The 26,068-nt window shown below is 46.1% G+C and overlaps 1 protein-coding gene across 1 annotated transcript; it reads right to left on the bottom strand.

The window, feature by feature from the left end:
• Positions 1-208: 208 nt before the first annotated feature.
• On the bottom strand, positions 209-5,171 carry LOC120660621 (probable ubiquitin receptor RAD23). Its single transcript, XM_039939217.1, has 11 exons — positions 4,966-5,171; positions 3,930-4,091; positions 3,525-3,572; positions 2,467-2,540; positions 2,286-2,348; positions 1,945-2,125; positions 1,254-1,391; positions 1,059-1,172; positions 864-982; positions 714-789; positions 209-621 (listed from the first exon to the last, which is right to left on the bottom strand). The coding sequence occupies exons 1-11, from the start codon at positions 5,029-5,031 to the stop codon at positions 475-477; spliced, it is 1,188 nt and encodes a 395-aa protein (XP_039795151.1). The 5' UTR covers positions 5,032-5,171; the 3' UTR covers positions 209-474.
• Between the last annotated feature and the right edge of the window lie 20,897 nt (positions 5,172-26,068).

Raw genomic sequence — 26,068 nt, 5'->3', positions numbered from 1 at the left:
CCACACGGGATCCCCGTTCAGCGACGGCTTCTCCTCGATCTTCGGGTCGAGGGTCTTCTCAGCGACGGTGCTCCCTTTGGCCTACGGTGCGGCAGTGGCTGCTTCTCGTGTTCCTCGCTGGCGGCCGGCGGGGATTCCTGACGGAGCTAGCCAACAAGGGGTCCAAGGGCTTGGTTGGAATTTTCTTTTTTTCTTGAGGCCCTTTGTGTAGACTTGGTGGAACAGCTGTACTTCATATTCTTGTACGGTGTACTCGTACCTGTACTGGTCTGTGTACTGGTCTTTGTACCGTATCATTCAGTATAATACAGGTGCGTACCGATCAAAAAAAAAAGTTATGTACTAGACAGCAAAGCCAAACAGAAACAAATTCAACACTAGGGGTAGCGAACAGGCAAAACAAATTCCAAAAAAGTTGTCCTAATTCTGCCCTACAGTTCACATGATGCAGAGCTTGCCAGCGGTTCGACCACCTTACAGTGGTGGCCCCCCACCAAGTGCGTCGTCATTGTCGAACTCATGCATGTGATCCAAGAGGTAGTTCGCAGCCAGCTGCTCATTCTTGTTGCAGGCAAAGAAGACTTCTAGGACAAGCGCCCGGTCAAAGCCCATCCCTTCAAGCTGAGCGTGATGACGAGCATGTGAATTACAGTGGTGAGTATATTGCAGGCGCAACCAAATGTGCAGAAACTGGTCAAGATCCATCAACTTACACGAAGTATAGCTTCGTTTTCCTCTGGAGTGACCGCAATGGTCTCAGCTGCATCTGCAATCTGGTCCAGCATATTCCTGGTTCAGGAAGTAGAAAATTATCAAAAGATGCGAGCAAAAGAACATGGGCAGCACAAGGAAGAGGTGCAAACATTTCATTCTCTTCATCTCCCTCCAGAGGTTCATTGATCAAGCGCATGAATTCTGCTTGGTTTTCCTGGATCAGCTGAATGACCTGGGGATTTTGTTTGCCCAATTCTTGAAGCAGTGGCTGCACATAAATGAATTGTCAGTGGGTTGCAAGTGCGGGTAGGTTTTTTGAAAGAAGGATGGGAATGGAAAAGAACCTGTAAAATCTGAGGGTTAGCTTGCACCAAACTGATCAAATTTTGGAACTGTCTATTATTACGCAAAACATCAAGATTTCCTGCGCCAGCATTAGCAGAAGCATTTGGAAGAGCCTGCAATTTTGAAAAGGATCATTAGGATTAAATTTAACTACCACAAATGTGTGAGCGCATACATGGGTACAAGGGAGTTACTTGAGGGAAGAGGTCCAGAGGGTTAGCATTTGGTCCAGACGAAGGAATTGCAGCTTGAGCTGGTTGTGAAGGCTGGACAGGATTGGCTGCCTGGGAACTCAGAGGTGGTGAAGGAACATCCATCTGCTCAGGAATCCCCTATAAACAATCAGAAGAAGATGAAAGACATTTGTATGGCATGGGACACTTGCCCTATAAAGATAAGATGAAGGACCACAGTGCATTTGTAAAACAAAACCGTGTCATAATGTTTGTTGTACATTACAAAGAGAACTAAAATTCCCTAACAGACACAAAATCACCTGAAAAAGAATCAAATTAGACAAATGTGCAGTTATTTATCATGTAGCTTCAGTCTTTGGTAAGACATAATGTGTTCACTTTCTAACAGGTATTTTAGTAGTTCTGCATCAAGTAAGATCTACTCCCTCTGTCCCTTTTTAAGTGTCGCCGTTGGTGTGCGTGCCACAAGTTTGACTCGATTTGTAGAAAAAACGTGCAACATTTGTATCTCCAAATAAATTTGTTAAAAAACTAGATTAAAAGATCTATCTAATGATATTAGTTATGTATCATAAATGTTAATATTTTTTATATAAAATTAATCAAAGTCATTTCTCGGGAAGCGAAAGCAACAGTTATTTAGGGACGGAGGGAGTAGAAAGTAAGTAGAAGAAAGAATCATTCTTACAGAATATAAGTACTCAACAGCCCGCTCTGGATTGTTATACGCCGCGCGTAGAGCATGTAGCACAGTGTCTCTATCCCATATCCCACCACCCATTTCAAGAATTGATTGGATGGTCCCTTCTAAGTTGATGCCAGCAACAAGGTTTGAGGCGGCGACCTGACCGTAAGTATCTGCTTCAGTGCTGTTCAAGTGGCAGCATAAGAGAAAAGATATGTTAAATGTGATTAGCAATTTTTACCAGCTATACTTAACAGGAAATATTAATACATCATAAAATAAGAACTGCCATCAATACAAGATCAGTTAAACTGTCTACAATGGAAGGAAAATCAGGAACTCACGATACAGCAACCGCAGGAGCTGGGGAGGCAGTGGCAGTTAGAGCAGGTGCACTCACAGGTACACTAATTCAGAAAATGTAAGAAGGATAGAGTTAGCTGGCAACTGCTGACCTACAACCAACTGAAAAGGATGTGAACTGTCAATCCTCACACAAATCAAGTTTTAAAGTGAGAAACACACATAGGTGCCGCTACAGCTGGGGACGCCGGTGTTTGAGGTGCGGGAGTAGCAGGCACTGTCTGAGTAGGTGGTGCCTGGAAAAGTAACTTAAGTTAATCTCAACAGAAAAATAGTTCAGAAACCTTCTAGGTTGTAGCGCACAGTGCACACTCAAGCATAGATATTTGTATACGGAAATATAAATGATTTTTACAAGGCAACAAACATCAACAGATGGCAAAAGTGAACTACAACACAGCCCAGAGTTTTTCCACTGTGGTTCGACCATTTTGGTTGGCTTAGAACTATATGACACGTCGCCGTTATGCAGCAGACTTTATCTACGTTTTGCCAATAAAAAAAAAGTAAAAATGTGCCCTACTTTTATGTCTTTATGTGAAGTGATAATATATAGGGATGCAAGTTATATATATTTTGGTTCATTGGGTCAACCCAAAAAGTTGATAAAATGAACTAGAATGGCATTGTGTAAAAATATTTTGGGAGGAGAAATGAACTAGAGTGGTATGCCATCGTAATTAATTAGCTGACCCAAAAAACACTATCGGATACCCACTTGCATCCTTAATAATCTACTATAAAGATCGAATTGAAAATGTTTCTTACCTATATCGGGTCCACATTACCCCTCATGATGGACCCACGTGTCGGGATCGAGGGGGGTGGGACGAAAGGTAGACCCATAGAAATCGCATGTTCAGGAATGTTTTGGTCAAAAAGCTATTTCTTTTCTCACCACACCTCCCTATCCCACCTATCGTACCCGGCACCCACATCGCACACTAAGAAACATACAAATTAGAAACCTATACATGTGCTCGTAACCACCTCAAATGCTAACGTGTCCTTATAAAAAAGATAGTGCTCACATGAATAACCAGGAGTCGGGCTACCCAAACAAAATCACGTGCGACACGCACGTGCATTATCCTAGTATATAATAAGGAATAAATAAAAACATCGACTAGAGTTCCTAACAAAAAAAAAAGTGAAACGCAATCGGTATCAACAAATACGCAATCGGTATCAACAAACACACAATTATTCTAACATCTCACCTGATTTGCGGATGCCTTAGCTGGTGCTGCACTTGATGAGCCCTTGTTCTGTAAAAGATTAAAGTTAGGAATGGAATAAAAGGAGCTCTATTATGAGAAGTAGTATAACTCATTTTTGAAGCAATTTTAGACATTTCAAACTCATAATAGGCAGCTGCCTTATCAAAAGGCAGAAGAAAAAGAACTCCTGAGACAGTAGTTTTTTGTGTCCATACATACATTTATGTCGAACAAGCCAGCAATAGCGGAAAATGACGATGAGACTCTTTCAAATCGATTCAGTGCACTATTTTAACACTACTCATAAATCATTACTTGAGAATAACTTTCTTGGTTTTCCATGCACAAATATGCCATCCATGATTTTTGTCATGTATTAACCATTAATATCAATAGGTAGCCTACCTGTCTGAGCATTATAACAAGAAAATTGTCCTCGAGAACTTGGTTTTCCTCCATTGTTGAATCGTCTTTTAACACCTTTCCTTGGTGTATGAGCACCTGTTGGTCAGCTGGGTAGACATTTTGCCCTTGTGTACTCTCTATGACCTTCTTCACATCAGCAACCTATTCGAAGCACTTACGTCAGGAGCAGGCATGAAACACCACCAGTTTCTTATCTAGATAGAAACTGAAAGAACCACAAAATTGGTGCCAATAGAATCTAAAATTGTCTTATATATATATATATATATATATATATATACACACACACACACACACACACACACACACCCTGATACCATAGACAACAAAAACAGTAAAAGTATACTAAAACTCTCGCAGACTTGATGGCAGCAAATTCATGCACTTATTTCATCCACTCCGACAACATAACCAAACAGGTAAAGCCCAGCATTACATCATAAAGCTGCCTAGAAAGTAGAAACAACTGTCAAAAAGTAGCACATGCCGACAACATCTAACCTCCCAAACACAAACTGAAATCGTCAAATAATAATAAATGTGCGGGTGCACGACGTATCATGCAGCCTTAAATGTTTCAATCAAACATACAACTACAAAAATGTATAGCAGCAACAATAGATCGACTGCAACTTCTGCAGTCCATCTAGGCCAATAGATTATGGTCTCTTAACTTCGCCGTGCCATCTGATTTCTGTATCACCAAAAACATCAGCTAAAGGCAACGCAAACCAAAGCCACCGCGTCCACAAGCGAAGCGAATTCTACAACAGTTCAATGTTCCTATATGCCCTACTCGCACCACCGGAACCCAACCAGCAACCTACAGATTGGATCCAACTATCCAAGCAAGCTTCGTCGCGGGCTTCAACACCCCCATCGTCTACGCACGGGAACCCACCAAACCCTAGGTCCCCAACGAACCTAACAAGAAGCCAAATCCGCGAAACAGACGCGGGAATCCATCCACCAACCAGAACCTTGACAACAGATCAGGAGGGCGGGCGATTGGTACCTTGTCAGCGGGATTCACTTCGATCTGAAAGCTGGATCCCTTGAGCGTCTTCACGGAGACCTTCATCTCGCCGCGCCGCCGCGGCCTGCATCGAGCAAAGGGTTGGGAGGCGGACGAGGGAGGAACCGAGGAAGGCGAAAGAGGGCGAATTTTTTTTCCTTGAGTTTTCTATTTCGGTCCCTGAGCCGAAGGGCGATTTTGCTGGTTGAGCCCCCTAGTTTGGTCAATTTATATGTGCCCGTTGCTGCTTCTGAAACGTGTGCAAATTGGTCGCGCGTTTTCTCTTTGTGGCGCGCGCGTGTGGGTTCCGACGCGTCCCAGAAGGAGGAAATATTAGATATGTATAATTGTTAATTTGTTAATTTGCTCGTTGATAAAGGGCTGGTTCGACTCACATATGGGATGGACTAAGGTCCACATGTCAATGACCAAGGCTAAGGTTCATATGTCAAGTAAGTAGAAACTTTATTTGCTTTAGAAATAGATATAGAATATATTTTGTTTTATCTTCAGAACACTCTCTCTTGTGATGAACTTTTCTTCTTAGGAATAATATTCCTGGAATATTGTTTTGTGGACGTAGGTGAGGATGATGGCCAGCGAGGTGCACGGGGCGTTGGGCGCTAGTGGTGTCGGCCTGGGATGCAGGCGCGGCGCCTGCAAGGGCGGAATAGGTGGACGCAGGCGAGGATGACAGCCGGCGAGGTGCGCAAAGGTGGCGGTGGCATGGGGCGTGAGTGGCTAGGGCGACAGCCTGCATGGGCATGCGGCGGGATGATGGGATGGGAGATGGGGATGGGAACAGGGGCATTGGCAAATGTCTGATGAGGATGACGAATGACTTTTGAAATATTTGTATGTGTTGCAGTTTTTAGAGCTTTTCTGAAAAAGTAATAATAGCTTTTAGATTACGCTATTAACTTTCTAGACATAAAAAACTATAAAAAGCTATGAAAATTGAGTTTTTCAGCTTCATATATATATAACCTCAATTTTTTTGATCTTTTAGCATTCTGGAAGCTACATGAGAAGTTTGTTGTTTGTTTGAGTTTTTGGCTTTTTACGTTGTAAGTGTAACAGAACCATTTTTAATGTAGCCAGCTTTCCTTTCTCATATTTGTTGCATGTTTGTAAATTCTCACTATGTTTTCATTGCTAGAGATAAGTTCCATTTTGAATATGTTATTTGTATTGTTATACTCCCTCTCCATCTAGAAATATTAGATATATTTTGATCAGGGAAAATCTTCCATTTTGAATTTTAACCTATGATTTCTCTTATCACATAATATCATCAATCACTTAAGACACGACATAATCTCAAAACTACCTTGAATACAAATATATTGATGCAAAATTTATGCATAGAATGTATATATAATTTAACTAATTATGGGTCAAGTTTGGAAAATTTGACCTTTTTTCAATCAAAATACGTCTTAAATTTCTAGATGGAGAGAGTACATGAGTTTGTTCATGTTTAACTGGATTATTTGTTTTCTTTTCTTAAAAACACACAAGAGAGTTGGTTACATGGTTTGGGCACACCATTGTTGGGTAGAACCACAAGATATCCTAATATCCTAGGATGCTGTCCTAAATTTCTTTTATAGCAATTATACCTATCCCAATAGAAATTAAAAAAAGAAAATGAAAGCTTGCAAATGATAACTCAGTTGCGTATTCAAATGTTTCTGCATGCATGTTTTTCCTTCATAGATACATGGAGACTCCTCATGGTCCCTGACTCCCGATTTAACCACAAATTCCTCTACAGTCGATGGCCGTAGGAATATCCAAAGACAGTGGAAGATGGAAGCAGCGCATGCATGTGCCAAGACAATGAAAGTTGGAAAGCAAGCGCGAAACCTCCAAATGTAGCGTACTGTTGTATAAGGCAGGTGGTGTAGTTGGTGTAACACGAGATAAAAGGCTGGAGGACATGTCGAGAATGTAGAAGGCACTACCAATGGAACTTGGGACCATCAACCGATATGTTGGATTTTTACTATGTGTTTATTGTTTTTCTCTTATTATGTAAGGTCTTCACATGACAGGTTATTGTTAACTAAAAATTGACAATGCCAAATGCTTGTTCAATCAATAGAATTTATAGATGAGGGTGTGTTGGTCTTTGTCTAGACCAGAAGTTTCAGGCTCAGAAAATGTGTCCAAACTTTGGCCATAGAGAGCTGTCGGGTTGAGGTTTTCATGCTTTTTTCGGGGCGGGCTGAACTGGCCACATTTTTTCATTGGAAAATAAATGAAAGCCGGGGCAAGCCTGGCTTGGGCTTGATTTCCTCAGCCCTTATATAGCTGTGGGCCGGGCTTAGCCCACCAATCTTGGGTAAGACTGGACCGAGAGTTTGCTCATAGGTTTGACTTTTGTCAAACCTTGAATCGATATTTGATTTGACTCAATTTTATTTATGAATGACACTTGAGATTGTTAGATGTGCAAAGAAATAGAGCCCTTCCATCACCTTTCGGGCAAAAACATCAAAGGCAAATCTCCATGTTATCCACTAAATTTGAAATATTTTGATACTTTTATTAATATATTTGTGTGGAACTTTTGGTAAAAACCTCCAAGACCACGTACCATGAATGCAAGTAGTTACTTAATAATATTTTTAAATTAGCTGGTTTAGTTTATCTTTTCTTCAAATTTATTATATATGTTATTTTAATTTATATTTTATCATATCTTGTGTCGATCATATACAAACAAGTGTAACCACCGTTCTATTTTAGCAATCCTACTATATTCCTTCCACTATCCCGAAGTACACTTTAATGAACTCTCTAGCCTAAATGGGCAAATCCGAACCTGTAAGGGTGTACGTGTCAAAACGTGCACCATACAAAAAGCAGACAGGGCCGTCCCGGCATAAATCGGGGCCTGTACGAAAGTTGAAAATAAGACCTATTAGACTAGCAAAATAAACTAAAAAATGACACATTCTCCACGTATAGTACAATATATTGTGTAATATATTACATAGCAATATAAATAATCAAAAGTCATACCTATTTAATTTAGACTGCATAATCTTTGCTTGAATAACATCTTTCTTTTCTTGTTTCTTGAAATGAAAGTTTCAATGACAGACTCAATCAATCTTCTCCAACATATCACTCTCAAGTGCTATCACAGTTAAATTCTTTTATAATAAACCTATCCATAACTCCTTTTCTATATGATTGAGTTAAATTATCAATTCTTTATTTTTTCTAAGCTTTTGAGAACCTGAGTGATATTTGCTAGACTGATTGCAGAAGATATGACCTGGATCTTGAAACAATAGATGCCTAGATCAATTGATCACGCGTGAAAAATTCTCATCATCCATCAAATGAATAAAAGAAAATAATACCTGGACTTGTAGCAGGTACGGCTGGAAGTTTAGTTTGAGCACGTACACATCCAAACTTCCAGCCGACCAGGAAAATTAAAGGATTAGTGGAACAGACGACACGATCGATCGATCACTCAATTAGCAAGCGGCAGGCGTCACTTGAAGCAAGCAGCGGACGGTGCGGAGCTGTCCAGAGGGCCTCTCCCACGCAGCAACCGCAGGCAATCAGCCGCCGACGCCCTGCGCCCCTGCCCAGATTGTGCGAGGCGAGAAGACGCTCGCGCCGTTGCGGCCGCGGAAAAGGAGCGACGGAACAAGTTCTCCTAATGCAAGAGCAAATGACATGGGCCAAATATTGACAAGCCAGCCTCATGAGCTACTGATCTGGGGGCCCCTGCAAATTGGGGGCCCTGTTCAACCGAACCGGCTGCACGCCCATGGGGACGGGCCTGAAAGCAGAAAAGGCGGCGAATTAATCATTGAAATATTCGAGGTCGCGCACGTGTGGGACCGTGCGTCGCAAAAGGCCCACCCACGATCCAGCTTCAGTCCACTCGAAGCTCCGGCCGCGCGCTCTGCTGCAGTCGAGCCGCCCGAGCAATTGAAACGGTGCAACCCACCGCGTCTTGCAGCCACGTGGTTAGTTGTGAGGTCACAGGATGCACGCAGCTGATCTTCTCAGCGTTACGGCTTTCTGCGATGGGCCGGGATTCTTTTTTTTTTTTGTGCGAGGCACCCCCTTTCTGTCAAGCCCATAAAGTTTGTGCCATAGCCCCAAGTCTGAAGTCCATTGGGCCATCAGTCCATCAGCCCACCAAGACGACGAAGAACAATAAGGAAAAGGAGCCGACACCATCCAAATGTTTCTGCATGTATTTTGCCAGCATTTCTTTTTACAATTTTTTCCAGCAATGAGCATAACGGGCACGAGTAAGCTAAGTGCGGAGACCTAATGATCCAGGCTAACGCCGAGGACTTAATGGCGGACAAGTTTTCAGAGATAATGGTGCAACTTGCTTGAAGAAATTCATATCAAAGTTGGCGCCTCTCTCTCTCTCTCTCTCTCTCTCTCTCTCTCTCTCTCTCTCTCTCTCTCTCTCTCTCTCTCTCTCTCTCTCTCTCTCTCTCTCTCTCTCTCTCTCTCTCCAGCCTCCTTTTCAAAAGCTCCGCAGAATCAAAACCGATACAGCCTAGTCGCTACTCTTCTCCTTGATCACGCAGCCAAAGGTTGGCTGATAGCTGTCAGAAGCGAACAAAAAGGCACCTCATGAACAGGTCAGAGCCCTTGACGGGATTCTCAAATCCATCTGATGTGCCCGTTTATACTTGTAGGATCTGGCATTAGTCAGCGGATTGTGCTGGTGCTAAATATATTTCAGCCTCCCAGTGATGGCCGTTTCGCACCAGCTGCCCCACCAAATTTCACACCGGGAAAATGTCGTCCGGAAACTGAGCGGGAAACCCTCTATAAAATCAGAACACGAGGATTTCTTGGAGATCACGTGCGCCAAGTGGTTTCGTCTGTGTGTTTAGCCTGGTAATCTTGGGAAGACGTCGCCGTCGGATCGAGGAACTGTTGGCGGGGATACCCTTTGGAGTAAAGGCGTATCACAACAGCTCTGAGACGGCGAAGCCTCCTTCACAAGCAGCGCCATAGACAATGGCACGAAAATTAATGCAAGCATAATAACTTCTTGTATTTAATGTCCCACCAACTGCAGTTACACGAGTATTTATAGTCGACGGTTCACCTACCTGTCAACCTAGATTCTCCGTAATGCCCCCTAACAACTAGATTCCGAGAATATTCCACGGGCAATTTGGTAACATTACAACATTGGCAATGGTAGTGGGTTACAGCTAGGCCTGCAAGTGGGCCTCCTACTACCTTCGTGTCCTTCGCCGCCCTGCTCCGCGCCAGACCTTCGAGTCCACGCTCTGGCGCTCGTGTTGTCGAGCCTTCGGTCTTGCGCCTTTGCCCGCGTGCCTTCGCTGCTCAGTCTTCGTTCGCCTTGGCCCGTGCCGAGTCCTGTGGGGGATCCCCCCTTGTAGCGACGTGGCTTCGCTTCGATGTCTTCGGCGAAAGACTTCGCTATGTGACTTCGACGTCGTGGCTTCGCATACACATCTTGGCCCCGGGCTCCGAACCTCGGCCGCTGCACCTTCGCTCATCGTACCGAAGGTGGCTCCCTTAACAGTAGCCCCTCGAGGCTGCGGTTGCTCCTCGGAGGATCCGGAGCCTCGACTTTCTGGCACGTGAAACGCCGCCCGAAGCGCCACCCTTCGGACGGGCGAGCCTGCACGGGCGTCCGGAGTACCTGCACTATCATAAAGAAAAAATACTTCGCGGTCTTCGCCGCGTGTGAGGTTGCGTTTTGGGATTTTGAGCGAGATTTTAATGAAAAGTTATAATTTAAGGTGAGGCGGTCCAACTGCTTGATGGAAAGACGCGGATGCCCCCGGGGCGATCCATCTTCCTTCGTGTGGGACCGAGGGCAAATATGTCTTTGCACCTTAGGTGGCTCGCGGCTCGGGGCGGCTGGGTTTGGGAACAGGCACTATATAAGCTAAGGGCTGGGGGTGTCTGGGACCCTACGCTCTCAGCTCCTCAGCCCCCAATCTTCTTTCCAGCTTCCTCTTCGCCTCGGCGCTTCGGCTTTCGTTCGTTCTCGGCTTCGGCAGTTGCTCGCTTTGTTTTCACGACGACCTCTTCCGAAGACATGGCTCTGAGGGAACGAACCCGCTATGCGCCGACTTCTCACCTCGGGAAGAGTGGTGTGACCCCGGTCGTGATTCGTGAGATGGAGAGGCGGGGCATCCTCGAAGCGGGCCAAGCACGTGCCCCTCCGACCGGCGAAACTGCTGCGAAGCCGAACCCGGACGAGGTGATCGTCTTCCGTGACTTCTTCACTGTGGGTCTTCGGTTCCCCCTCGACCCGATGGTTGTGGAGATCTTCAAGACGCTATCTGCAGGATTCTCCCTGCCGGTGAAGGGGTGGACGCCGCCGTCACGAAGGCCCAGCTCCGATCGATGCGTGAGGCGTTGTTCCAATGGCCTTCGCCGTAGGAGGTCCGGCCCGAAGCGCTGCCTCCGCTGCCAAAGAACATCGCCAAGAATTTCACGGCAACCTTCTTCCGGTCGAGCAGGCGAGACCTCGTCCGCACTGAAGCCGAGCGATTGAAGGAGCAGGAACTTAGTGGTTTCAGATCCGCACAGATTTTGTTTGGTTGAATGCTGACTTCGGGTATTTGCAGCTTCAAGCTAATGCCGAGGCCTGGGCATGCGCCTTCCTCGGCTCTGCTAACACTGGGAATCTCCGGGACGCAGCTACGGGCGAGGAGGCGGGGCAGAGTGGTGAACGCGAAGCCCCTGGTGCTGGCGAAGATGGCCGCGAAGCTCCGCATGAGGACGGTGACGAAGATGTAAATGTCGAGGTGTCCCTCAGCTTGGTTCAGAGTAAGTGTCGAGGGCATATGGTCCCTCAGAGTTAAGGTCATAGAACCCAGAATAGAAGGTTTGATGTGCACAGAATGTGAATTAGTGTCTAAAAGAACTCCTTGTTCCTTCATCCAGTTCATGCCAAGTATAATATCCACTTTTTGAGTTGGTAGAACTATAAGGTGTGCACTGAAATCTTTTCCTTGTAACTGAAGAGGCACTCGTCTGACAACTTGGTTGGTAATTATTTGCCCCCCGGGCGAGTGAATATTGTACGAACTTGGCATGTTTTCTATTTTCAATCCCAGCCTATCGGCACACTCCTTACTAATGAACGTGTGTGACGCACCAGAGTCAAATAATATAGTAACGGGTTGATCGTTTACTGAAAACGTACCCGCCATCACTGGAGCTCCTTCTGGGATACCCTCAAGGGTGGTATAGTATACTTGCCCCGGCTTGAAATGAGCCACTTTGTTCTTCTGATTTTGCTAACCAGATTGCTGGCCTTGCTTTGGTGGCATTGGGCAGTTACGGGCGAAGTGTCCCGGTTGTCCACAGTTCTAACATGGAAAGAAATTGGGGCGCATCCCCAGCTGCTGCACCCAAACTTTCTGCTCATTCTGCTGAGGAACAGGAGGTCTAACAGTCCCCTATGCAGGTGGGTACTGAGGTGGCCGATAACCCCACTGCTGCGGCTGGTGCTGAAAGGTGGCTCGCTGCGGGCCCAACGGCACCAAGCGAAACCTCTGGGGAGCGCTGCTTGAAGATCCCGCTGCCAGTGCCTTTCTTTTCTTCTCTGCCTTGTGAGCTAGGTGGGCGTCCTCCTGAATGATAGCCCCATTGACTAGCTCACTGAAAGTGTCAAACTTAATCATCGCCAGGCGATCTTGGAGCTTGCTGCTAAGCCCCTGCCTGAAGCACGCCTGTTTCTTCTCATCAGTGTCTACGTGATATCCCGCATACTGCGATAAATTGTTGAAGGCCTGGGAATACTGTAGCACTGTTGTTACCCTGTTTCAGGGCCAAGAACTCGGTGAGCTTCCTTCTGATCACTCCTGCTAGAATGTGGTGTGCCCTGAATGCTTCTTTAAACTGGGCCCAGGTAAATCGAGTGCCCTTGGGAAACATGGCCACGTGATTGTCCCACCAAGTGCGTGCGAGACCCCTGAGCTGCTGGGCTGCAAATCCTGCCTTGTCCCCATCATCGTACGGGTGCAGGGTGAACTTGGACTCGATGGTTCGGAGCCAGCTATCTGCTTCCAGTGGCTCATCTGCTTTGTGGAACAGTGGCGGTTGAGTGCTCAGAAACTGCTCATATCCGGGGACAGCGGGCTGGTGGTGCTGCTCATGCCGCTGCGCTCTGCCTTGCTCAACAATCTCCCGGAGGAGTGCCGTCTGCTCGTCTCGTCCGGTGAGCATGGCCGCAATGGCCTGAGCCAAATCAGGAGGGTTCGGGGGTGCTGCCATTCTGCATTCAACCATGTTTGATTTAGTCACAATATCTTGATTACCCAAAATAATCAACCATGGAAGAATGTAGAAAGCATAAATTACATCAAAAGGCCGGAAGTTTAGCATAGCCCCATCCGGAATATCCGGACTCTCATATGGAATGTCCGGACACCACACCCGGACTATCCGGACCTATGTCCGGAGTATCCGGATACACTCGTTGTGTTTCACTTTGTTCCCACCCCCCAAGATGCATGAATTTTAAAACAATGAATGACATGATGCATGATCGCCCTACGGTAACCTCTTAGCCCAAAACCAACCATCTACCTGCGACTCTAATACTAACTATATAGGGCTATTACAAATAAACCTGCCCACACTACCAAATAACCATTTATCTCAAGTTGAAATTTTGTTTTTAATTCGTAAAAATCACAAAATTAGTCATGCTCGTACCTCCCCCAGTGCGTTTCGGCTCTCATACCAGCTGTGACGGAACCGCCAAATTAAAATTCTAAATTAAGCGTAATGGCTATCATTTGAACACATCAGGCGCATTAGCTTAATTGCTTAATTTGACGGTCCTTTATCAACCCACGGTCCGATCGAAACATCACCGGTAGTCTCACGCGAAGGTGAGCGCAGATGGTACAAGCACGACATAATACTTAAAATACAAGTACAATACGATTATGAAACATTAAGTTTTACATACCGTTTTACAGATATTTACATAATTTATAAATTTTTACAACATAAGAAACCCAAGTTTGGAAATAAAAAGGTCTACCCCTCCTCCATACTGACCAAAAGCGTGCACCCCGCCAACTCCAGGAACTACTCCTCAAGCTCAACTACTACCCAACCTTCTACATCTCGACGGATAAACTTGGCACAGCAGGGATAGAAATCGACGTGGGATGTACCTGTAATAAATTTGCAGCAAAGCCCTGAGCAACTAATACTCCGCAAGACTTACCCGCCTATTGGGTATACTTAGCCCAATATCTAGACATGCATGGCTATCTGGCTAGTGGTTTGTTTTGCAGAAAAACCATCTATAGGTGGATCCTTACTTTCCATGTTTTAGCCGCATATTTATATAGATAGACTATCAACAATTGTTTGCATATCTAAAGCAAGCATGTTGGAGCATTCAATAATGATTCAAATTAGTATCATCATGTATCACTAACATTCTAGCTCATTTCTACGAGGTGACAAAGAGATCAAGGTTCTCATATCCGTGAGACATGGCGAATCGATCCGTTTTAACCTTGCAAGATGGACCTAACCAACATGGCACGCATAAGCCCGTCGGACCACATGCACCAACCATTCTCCTCCCCGCCTCGAACTACAGGACCGCCCCACCATCATATGGTCAGCCGAGCTCAACGTGAGACCACCAAAAGTAAATACATGCATCCTATTTCTCCGCGACTACTCGACTACCCCAGGAGGTGAGTTGGAGTCCTGTACTTTCGAAGCGAGGCAGTACTAGGCTTACCGGTTTCGACTACCTCCTACTCCCGACATGCGGTTAGTACAATTCAATCCCCGATCAGCACTGCCACAATGATCGGTCCTTAATCGACACAGACGGGGCTAAGACAACCAGGAACCCTATCCTGCTGCCATACCTATACACCATCTTCATTCCCCGTCCGGTCTCAAGTTTCCATCAACTTCACATTTGCATTCCACAACTCACTACTGAAGTACATCAATAATTAAACGTCTCGTGAGTAACCGAAAATTACTCGACTTCTGAAACATCCTATATCTCGCGAGTGACAAGAAGTCACTCGGCTTCTACCGAGTCCTATTAAGAATGGCATCCTAGCGACCCCTATATACTAGTATAAACTCAAGGTATCCTATGGATCATGCAACTAGGGTTCCAATTAACTCCTAAAACATAATGCACAAGCAATACATACATACATACATACATATATGTACATATATATGTATATATATATGTACATATATATATAGACACATATATATAGTGAATCATAAGTTGAACTAATAGGACATGCATCGGGGCTTGCCTTCGGGCTGCTGCTCGACACTGAGCTCAGCTGGGCCTTGGGCCGGGTGCTCACAATTCTCCTGTTGAACTTGCCCCTGCTGCTCCTGTGGCCCGGCGATCACCTCGTACACGACTCCCTCGGCGGCAGCGTCTACACGTATGCAAATGATATGAGAATGCATGCAATATAATTTGTAACTTTGAAATAAACCTTAACCGATCATAAATACTGCTAACCGAACAACCCGACGCCCAACAGTTTTGTAGAACTCGGATTATCTGGATTTTATATCCAGAATATCCGGGTTAATACCCGGAGTATCCGGGTTTTGCACAGCTTTCGCCCCCCAAAACTGAAATTCTGATTTCTAGAAAAACCAACCTACAAAAATCGAAACCCTTCTAGACCCTAGTAGAGGGACTCGTATGGAGATGATTGACCCAAAAGAAATCGCTTAAAACATCCGAGAATGATCACCCCCTTAAACCCTAGCTCGAGTACCTTGAGTAGGCTTCCCTTGCACCAAGAGCTTGAACCGAAGCCACCCCAAGGTTAAGCTCATAGAAAGGATGATTCCCCATGCCGGTAGAAACTTCTTGGGCCATGGAATGGATTTGTAAGGAAGGATTTGGAGTTTAGGGCTAAGGAGAGAGGGAGAGCTCGTGGGGGAGTGAGGAAGAGAGAAAAGCTGATGTTTTACCGTTTGGAAACAGTAAAAGGACCCTAACACGTGATATAGGATTTCAAGTCCGGACTATCCGGTAGAAAATCCGGATTATCCGAGTTAATCCAGAGTTTCTGGGTTAAAACCCGGAGTATCCGGGTCCACCCGACTCTAGAAAATAAATCTGAGTTTTGATTTGATTTGTGACTCGATTTGCGACGAAATGAATTACTTGCTAAGTATCTAGTTAATCCCAAGTTTAACACTCGAGTGTTACATGCCACCCCCCTTTGTACCATGTGTTTGGCGATATTTGGGTGCATCCGTCTCTGCGAGTATGCAACATTTTTTATCATGAAGCGCCGCCCCCCTTTTGCGTGCTTGGAGGGCGTGGCGTGCCCAAAGATTGTTGTCTTTGGGCTTTGTTCCCAAGAATTTCGAGACGCGAAGTATATGCGATAAGATATTGTGTGCCTTCGGCATTTCACTCGGAAGAACTTCTCTTTAGGGGGACCTTCGGCTCTTTAGCACGCATAGGTGGGCCCTAGCCTTCGGCTTTCGCGCGATAGGACTTTCCATGCCTCCGGCAGTTTGCACGAAAGGGCTTTTCTTTAGGGGGACCTTCGGCTCTTTAGCACGCATAGGTGGGCCCTAGTCTTTGGCTTTCACGCGATAGGACTTTCCATGCCTTCGGCACTTGGCACAAAAGGTCTTTTTATGATTGAAAAATGTGTGAAGTGAAGCCGAGGGGTGATGCGGGCCGTTTAGCCCGCGAGCCCCGGGCTTACTTCTTCAAGTGTTAATCACTTGTACCACGCCGATGACTCCCCTCTTTGCTATGACAAAGAGGGATAGACGCTTCGGCGCTTTCTTCACCCGCAGCGCTACTTTTTGGGGACCTTGTTTATATTCCACAAGGGGTTACATAGGGTTGCCGCCTCGTTAAAACCTCACACCTTCGGCAACCAAAGAGGCTAAGGCTTCCCCTGTGAGGAAAAGAGTACGGGCCCTTCGGTACATGATGCGAACTTGTCGCGAAGGAAATGTTTGCAAATTATTACAAAAATCGGAAAGAAGCTAAACATAATAGCGTTGGAGCATGTCTTTATTCCAAGAGTATGGGTCCTCGACCCTGTCGAGTGTGCGAAGTCGGCATGCTTCGGGTCTGGCCATCGAAGTGACCAAGAATGGCCATTCCCATTTGCTGTGCATTTTGCCCTTCAGCTTGCTCTTCGGGATTCACCAAAGCACGAGGTCACCTTCTTTGATCTCCCTTGGTCTGACTTTCTTGTTGCGCCACCTTCAAGTCTCCTCCTGGTATCTGTCAAGGTTTTTGGCTACTTGGATCTTGATGGCTTCGATGGTGTCAATGGTTGACTTTGTATCTTCTTCGGGATTGCCCGGATTCTCTGTCCTGTATGACCCATACGAAGCTCCTCCTGAGTCATTGCTTATTCGCCATATAGGAGCTTGAAAGATGTGAACTTTGTTGCCCTTGATTCAGTTGTATTATGAGACCGGATGACCTTCGACAGCTCGTCCACCCACTTGCCCTTTGGCTATTATGTGATATTTTTCTTGATGCTTGTGAAGATGATGTCGTTGGCCCTTTTGAATGCTCCGTTGGATTGTGGGTGGTATACTGAAGTGAAGCATAGCTTGGTTCCCAACTGGGAGCAAAACTCCCGGAAAGTGGTGCAGTCGAATTGCTTGCCATTGTCTACTGTGACCTCATTCAGGGCGCCGAAGCGATACACAATGTTCTGCCAGAAAAACTTTTGAAGGGCTCCGGCCGTGATATCCCGAAGCGCCTTGGCTTCGATCCATTTCGAGAAATAATCCACTGCGACTGCTGCATACTTGTAATTCCGCGGAGCCGTAGGTAGGGGATCGACAATGTCAATGCCCCATCGGGCAAGGGGCCAGACCAGAGGTATGAGGTGGACTTCGTCCGGGGGGAACTTGCTGTAGTGAGCATGTTTCTGGCAACTGGAGCATGTGCGGACAACTTTGTGGGCGTCCGACACTTCCGAAGGCCTGTAGAACCCTTCACGGAAAGCTTTGCCGACCAAGGCCCTTGTGCCAATGTGCGAAAAACACATGCCTGCGTGGATCTCTTGCAGCAGTTGCTTGCCTTCGGCTCGCAAGACACACTTCAATGGTAATGCGCAGATGCCCCCTTGATACAGTTCTTTTTTAATGATTGAATAATTGCATGCCCGAAGGGACATTTGTTTTTCTTCCTTTTCATCCTCCGGGACAAAGTGCCCGCGAAGGTACGCCATGATAGTGGCCCTCCAATCTTCGCTGGTAATGGCATTGACAAACTTCATTGGCTCTTCGATGCAGTTAACTGATCCTTGCTTCAATGTTTCAAAGAATACATCAGGGGGCGACGGTTGACTCTCCGCTGCTGCCTTCGCAAGGATGTCTGCTTGCTTATTCTGAGCTCTAGGGAAGTTTCGGACGCTGAAACCCAAGAAATACTTTTCCATGCTTCTGACTATCGCTAAGTACTTCGAGAGATCTGGCTTGGGTGCTCTGTAGGATTTGCCGATGTGGTTTGTGATGAGATCCGAGTCGGAACGGATAGATACGCTTTGCGCCCCGAGTGCTCTCGCTTTGCGAAGGCCGAGTCACAGGCCCTCGTATTCTACCACTTTGTTGGTGCACCCTGCGAAATCGAGCCTGATAGCGTACTTGAGCCGAGTGCCTGAAGGTGCTGTTAGTACTATCGAAGCCCCTGAGCCATTTTGGCAATAAGCTCTGTCGCACTTCAGTTGCCATATGGCTTCGATCACTGGTGGACTTGGTGAAGGCGTTGCTGGTGTCCAATCGGCTATGAAATCTAAGAGGACTTGGGATTTGATTGCACTTCGCGAGACGAAGTCTATTGTGCATGCTGTCAGTTGGGTCGCCTATTTTCATATTTTGCCGGAGGCCTCTCTATTCTCGAACATGTCCTGAAGAGGGTAGGATGTCGGGACCTTTATTTTGAAGCTTTGGAAATAGTGTCGAAGCTTCCGAGCCGCCATCACCACTACATATGCCATCTTCTCCATCTCGGAGTATAATAACTTCGATCCGCTGAGGGCTTCGGATACGAAGTATATTGGGAACTGCTTGAGGGTCGCTTCGTCCTTTCTCTCTTCCACGAGGGTTGCGCTTACTACAGACCCCGAAGACGCAATGTACAACAATAATTCAGCTGTTGGCGAAGGACTGGTCATGACTGCCACGTTCTCGTGGCATAACTTGAGGTCTTCGAATGCCTTGTTTTGTTCTGGTCCCCATTGGATGTTTTCGGAGCCTTTTAGCACCTTGAAGAAGGGAAGGCACTTCTCTGCTGACCTTGAGATGAATCTGTTCAGCGAAGAGAGCCTGCCTGTCAGCTTTTGGACCCCCATCTTCGTTGTCGGGGGCTTAATCCTTCTTATGGCTTCGATCTTCACGGGGTTGGCCTCGATGCCCTCTCTGTGATCATGCACCCCAACAATTTGCCGCGCATTACGCCAAATACACATTTTTTTGGGTTCAGCTTGAGCCTGTGGTGGTGGAGGTTAGCGAAGGTCTCGTGAAGGTCTTGAATGTGATCTTCGCGTTTCTTGCTTCGCACGACGACATCGTCGACGTATGCTAAAATGTTTCTATCCAGCTGGGTTCCCAGGACTGGCCCGACGGTTCTGTTGAAGGTGCTTCCGGCATTGCGAAGCCCCTCTGGCATTCTGATGTAGCAATATGTGCCGAAGGGTGTAGTGAAACTAGTTTTCTCTTCGTCAGATCTCTTCATGAAGATTTGGTGATAGCCGGAGAAGCAATCTAGCATGCTTAGCATCTCCGATCTTGCCGCAGCGTCCACCAAGGTGTCGATGCGGGGTAATGGGTAGTCGTCCTTCAGGCAAGCTTTGTTGAGGTTCGTGAAGTTGATGCACATCCTCTACTTTCCATTCGTCTTCGGGACCATGACCACGTTGGCCAGCCACTCCGGAAATTGCACATTGCGGATGACTCCCGCGTCGAGCAGCTTTTGGACCTCGGCTTGGGCTGCTTTCTTCCTGTCTTCAGACATCATCCAAAGGCGCTGTTTTCTGGGTTTGACCTTTGGGTCTACTCGCAGCGAATGTTCCATGACTTCTCGGCTGATGCCTCGCTGTAGGATCAAGAACACCGACTAGAGGGGGGGGTGAATAGGCGGTTTAAAAACTAAAGTCAACAACACTAGAGAAATTTAATTAGTACCAAAGGAAAGCCCTATGTCAAGCTATTACTATCTCTAGATGGGTTTGCAACGTAGGATGACAAGATGCAAAACAAGCTCTAGTAAAGTAAATTGCTCAAAGTAAAACAAGAATTAATGAGAGCAAGAGAAGTAACCAAGCTTGACACAAGAGTTTATCCCGTGGTGTCGATGACTTGCCGGTCACCCCTAATCCACGTTGAGGTGGATTCCAAGAATCAACCGCTCCTCTATCAAGAACCTCTTGATCTTGAGCCGGCTTGAATCAAGGAACTGCTCCACACCTCGATTCCACTAGAGTTGCTCTTCACCACTCCGGTGAGGTGAGCACAAGACCTCTCACAACCGAAATCGGGGCTCCTCAATAATCTCCTTGGAGGTGCTCCACGAAATCCTTTTCTCCAAGCCGTCTAGGGAGCGGCAACTCCCAAGAGTAACAAGTTGATGACGCTTGCTTGAAGTTTCCCTAATGCCACAAAGCTCAAACTCTTGATGCAATGCACTAGGAAGCTCTCACACTCTCAAGAATGCAATCTCTAAGCAAGTGTGTGTGAGAGAGGGATGCCTTAGCTCTAATGTGTCAAGAATGCTGTCCAAATGGCCAAGAGAGCCCTCCAAAGGCCGGGCAATGGGTATATATAGACATCCCTCCAAAAACTAGCCATTACACTCTTTTCTGCGAAATCGCGGACCGTCCGCGGTTCAAAAACCGGACTGTCCGCCGTTATAAACCAGTGAGTCAGAGTGCATTTAATGCGTGTTAGAATTAGCCGTTAAGCCCTGGCGGACCGTCCGCGCCCCAGGGGCGGACCGTCCGCAGTTAAGAGTTCCACACCACCAGAGACTAACATCATCTCTGGAACAACTTTGAGATTAGCCTGCGGACCGTCCGCGCCTCAGGAGTGGGCCGTCCGCAGTTCACTTTTTAGCCCAAACCAGAGAAACAACCTCTCTGGTACAAAACTGAGATTAGCCGGCGGACCGTCCGCGCCCCATGGCCGGACTGTCCGCCGTTCAACTTTGAAGCCCACACCAGAGAGACACCCTTTCTGGTACTAAATTGAAATACAGTGGCCGACCGTCCGCCCACCTGGGCCGGACTGTCCGCCAGCCCACCAGAGCCTCTGCAAGCTCTCTGGAACGGGCGCGGACTGTCCGCCCCTGTGGTGCGGACTGTCCGCCGTTACTCAGTAAGCTCTCAAACTTAGTCTTTTTAAAATCTTTTCAAAACGTCGTTAGCCCTCATGCATGCAACTAGACATTTTGAGCAAAATGGCACTAAAGACCCGTCAAGCATGAGTACACAACCCCTCTTGATAGTACGGCTATCTATCCAACAAATCCGGTCACTTTTCATCCACTAATCGCCTTGTGACCGGTAAAATGCAAAAGCCCTATTTTATACCTTTGCCTTGAGCCCGAGCTTTGCTCACATTTCCAAAACTCCATACATTCACAACCAAATCTCTTTCATCCGTGGATCAACCTATACTCATTATCTCAAATGAAATTGTTAATCCACAAACCGTTGTCATTAATTACCAAAACTCGAATTAGGGGCCTAGATGCTTTCACTCGCAAGTCCGAAGATGACCATGTGAAGGCGTCCTGGTTGTTTTGTTGACGTAAAAAGGTCACACACCAAGCCCGAGAGCACCGTTCGCCAAGTTCAGACTGCAAATGCTTCAAACCGAGGCGTGCCAGTCAATTTGACCTATAAATTGACATGAAATCAACAAACCTTCAAATTCGAGAGCGTATCGGCTGGATTTCCGAATGACTCTCACGCAGCGTATCGGCAAGGCGCCGCCGATACAGAAAATGACAACAGATCGAGTAGGGTAAACAAGTATTAAAAGTGATATGCAGGAGATCGGCAAGAAGCTGTCGATATCGATAGCAACAGACGGCTAGATCCAACCGACACGTGCCAACAGGTAGTGCACAAATCCACGGATGTATGGATCTGAGCAAAGCTAAGCTCACAACTGATCTAATCGGCTCTGCAAGATTTAACGTGACAGCAAGAGAACTAACAACCGATTAAACGGATTATGAGCCAGATAAATTGTGAATAGGTCTAAATAAGAAAACAGCGATGCGCCAGAGATCAAAGCTTAGATAAATTCGATAACTTTTGAATAGATCTGAATGAAGCAACAGCGATACGCCCGGAAGCTAAAGCTCAAATTTACTCGGTAAACGAACACTTACCAGCAAACCAAGTCGCTCGAATGTGAGGCGTCCTTGATCGGCTTGAAAGAACTCGCAGAAAAGAAAATAGCGAAGTCACCGACAGAAAAGTAAATTGCAGGAAATTGTAAAGTTGTGTTTGTTGGATGTGTATCAATCTTTTACAAAAACCGATGGCACATATTTATACCCCACGCTAACCAAGTCCTAGCCGATTATGGCAAAACACAATCTTGACACAAAAGAAAAATCTATTCTAAACAAAATATCGCCTACCAAACCAGGACCCACCGAAATCTAGTCAACTTAATCTCCCGCCGGTCAACAGGATCTCCAAGCGACGAACCATCAGCCTGCCAAATCCAACGCTTCCCTCCAAACAACAACCTTTTCTCCTTTTCAACACTCAATCTTGACACGTGTCAAAATCTGGTGTCAACACATGTCCCCCAATTTTGGAGTAAAACGTCCTTTTATTTCGAAATTAAGTTCCGTCATGATGGCTTTTCTGAACGGTCGCCTCAATGCTGCCACTCCTTGTATCCCGTGCGGGCGGCGAGCCAAAAATTCTTCTTTGCCCTTCACCTTTCGCCTTCTCGTCCACACAATCGGAACATGCCGATTCACCTTCTGTCTTTTCACCCATACGCTCCTCCAATTAAATTCAGGGGTAAAAGTCGCTCAGCACCCCCACGGCCGATTCATCTTCCCTACTCTAGATCTATAAATAGCATCCATCGGCACAGCAGACTCACCAAGCTTTCATCAGCCACATCCCCTCTTGCTTCTTCTTTCTTTAGCCAAAAACCCCAGTTTCTCTCTCCCTCAGCAATGGCGAACAACAAACGCGCCAGCCAAGGTCCCTCCGATGAGCCTCCATCTCTTCGCCCCCGCCACGGGTAACACATTCTTCTTATCCAAGACCAATGCTGTAGCTCTGACCGGATCTTAACCAGTTCTTGATCTTTGCAGGGATGACAACACCAACCTGCCGGAGAACTTCCACGCCCTTGACGAGGGCACCCAGGGGCTCATCCGCAACCCTCTCCGCGAGAGGGACGAGGTCCGCCGCCAACTCGACGCGGCGCAGACTGACCAGGCCATCATCCACGGACAGCTCACCACCGCCGACGCCAGGGTTGCCAATAAGTTCCCTCGAACTAGCTCTCCCCATAGTTGCTCCAGCTTTTTTGCTTCTAATCTTCTTCTTTTCAGGCCTGGAGTCGCAGATTCAGGACCTCCTCGATGCAGCCCAGGTTGCGATGGACTCGGTGAACGCCCGAGGAGGCACCGTTGCCGCCCACCTGCGGAACATCCCTAGCCGTGTCCGGGAGGTCGCTGGCCATGGGGCCCATCAAGGCGCCGCCGTCGCAATCGCCGTAGTGTTGACCATGTTCGGGGAGGACTACCGGATGTTTGATCCAGTCTTTCTCGTGGGCGATGCACGGGAGGAGTTCGACGAGCTCGTTGATGACCTTAGTATCGTTGCCGATGCCATCATCGACGACATCAGTCTAGATGCAGTGGTCGACAACGTCTTTGGCAAGGAGTTAGATTAGGTTGTTGTAGTCAATGTAACAGCCTAACCGGCTCCTTGTAAATATTAATCAATGAATGGGCCTCCTTCTTTTCTTTGCTTCTGTCTTGTTCTGAATTTGGATTTCCCTTGCATTGACCACAAAACCATCGTATCAACTGAATTCATGCACCTCCATAATCCAAATTAGAGAACCCATCACCAAAAACCCCAACAAATAAGGGAAAAACACCATATGACCTCGAATAGAACTCATTTAAGTTGGGTATGTTTTTGCACTAAGGACGCTACGTATCATATCGGCCATGAAAGCAACCGAATGCATCCACATTGCAATCATATCTTTCCTACTTTCGCACTAACAGATGATACCTCCTGTATCGGCTATATCATGAACCAAACCGATTACTCACGCTATCGGCTATGCATCTAGCCACATACTAGGGTAATATTTCTTCAAATATTTTTCATTAAGTGCTCTGGAAAACTCTTCTCCTTCTAACATTTCCAAAATGTAAGCATTACTAGGAACACATCTATTAATTTTATATGGCCCTTCCCATGTTGGGGACCACTTGCCGAATTTAGTATCCTTGGTTCCTATCGGCAAAATCAATTTCCACACTAAATCCCTTTGGTCAAAAGTTTTGACTTTAACTTTCTTATCATACCACCGGCCCACTCTAGTCTTGTTTGCTTCAACATTTATGAGAGCATTTAGCTGATGACCAACCAAATCTTCCAATCCATCTTTCATTAACGCCGCATAATCATCGGCCGTCAACTGATCCTGGAATGCTACACGCTTAGAACCAAGCCTCAACTCCCATGGAAGAGCGGATTCATGTCCATATACCAACTGATATGGGGATACCTTGGTGGCTCCATGACAAGCCATCTTGTAAGCCCACAAAGCCTCATTAAGCGTAGTATGCCACTTCCTAGGCTGTTCGTCGATTTTCCTCTTAATCAACTTAATAATCCCTTTATTGGACGCTTCAGCTTGGCCATTAGCTTGGGCGTATTATGGAGAAGAATTAAGCAATTTGATCTCCATGCTTGTGGCAAATTCCTCAAATTCCTCAGAAATAAACATACTACCTTGATCGGTTGTAATGGTCCGCGGAATACCAAACCGATAAATAATGTGCTACTTAACAAATTTGACCATGTCTCTGGATGTCACATTCTTTAGAACAATTGCCTCAACCCATTTGGTGAAGTAATCTGTTGCTGCCAATATAAATTTGTGATTCTTGCTGGATGGTGGATAAATTTGACCGATTAAATCAATTCCCCATCCTCTGAATGGCCACGACTTAATTATGGGATTCATAGCCAATGCTGGTGCTCTCTACATGTTACCAAAATTCTGACATTCTTGGCAACCCTTATAATATGTAAAACAATCTTCTAGCATTGTCGGACAAAAATACCCGTTTCTTCTGATTACCCACTTCATCTTGTAAGCCGATTGATGAGATCCACAAACACCCTCGTGTATCTCTCCCATCAGAACTTTAGCTTCTTCTTTATCAAGGCATCTGAGAAAAACTCCATCAACCGTTCGATAATATAATTCTCCTTCAAGCAACACATATTTACTTGCGTGAAACCTGATTCTTCGGCTCTCTTTCTGAGAAGGATCTTCCAAATAATCTACAATTCCCTTTCTCCAATCATCAGCGGGTAATTCTAAGGCCATCACACCCTCCATCGGTCGATAACCAGAAGCATGTTGTGCCAACCGATTTGCATCTCCGTTATAAAATTTGGGGACATGCTCTATAGTAACTTTCTTAAACTCTCTCGGCAATCGGCAACATTCTTCATGATAAACTCGTAGAATATCATCTTTGCACTCATATATGCCGATCAACTGATTAATCACCAACATGGAGTCCCCAAATATCTCCACTACATCAGCTCTATTTTCTATCAACAACCGAATTCCTTTAAGTAAAGCTTGGTACTCGGCCTGATTGTTAGTAGCAGTTGCTTCTATCGAAAAAGACAATTCAAAAGTTGCTCCCTGAGGCGACACCAGTACTATACAAATACCAGATCCTGCTCCACATGATGAACCATCAAAAAACAATGTCCATGGAACAAGATCAACAATTCCTAACTCTGGCCCACAATGTTGAACAACAAAATCGGCCATGATCTGCCCCTTA

The sequence above is a fragment of the Panicum virgatum genome, chromosome 2N (assembly GCF_016808335.1).
Source record: "Panicum virgatum strain AP13 chromosome 2N, P.virgatum_v5, whole genome shotgun sequence".
Taxonomy (NCBI): Eukaryota; Viridiplantae; Streptophyta; class Magnoliopsida; order Poales; family Poaceae; genus Panicum; species Panicum virgatum.
Note: the sequence above shows the minus strand (reverse complement) of the source record. Positions and strands in the feature narration are given on the sequence as shown.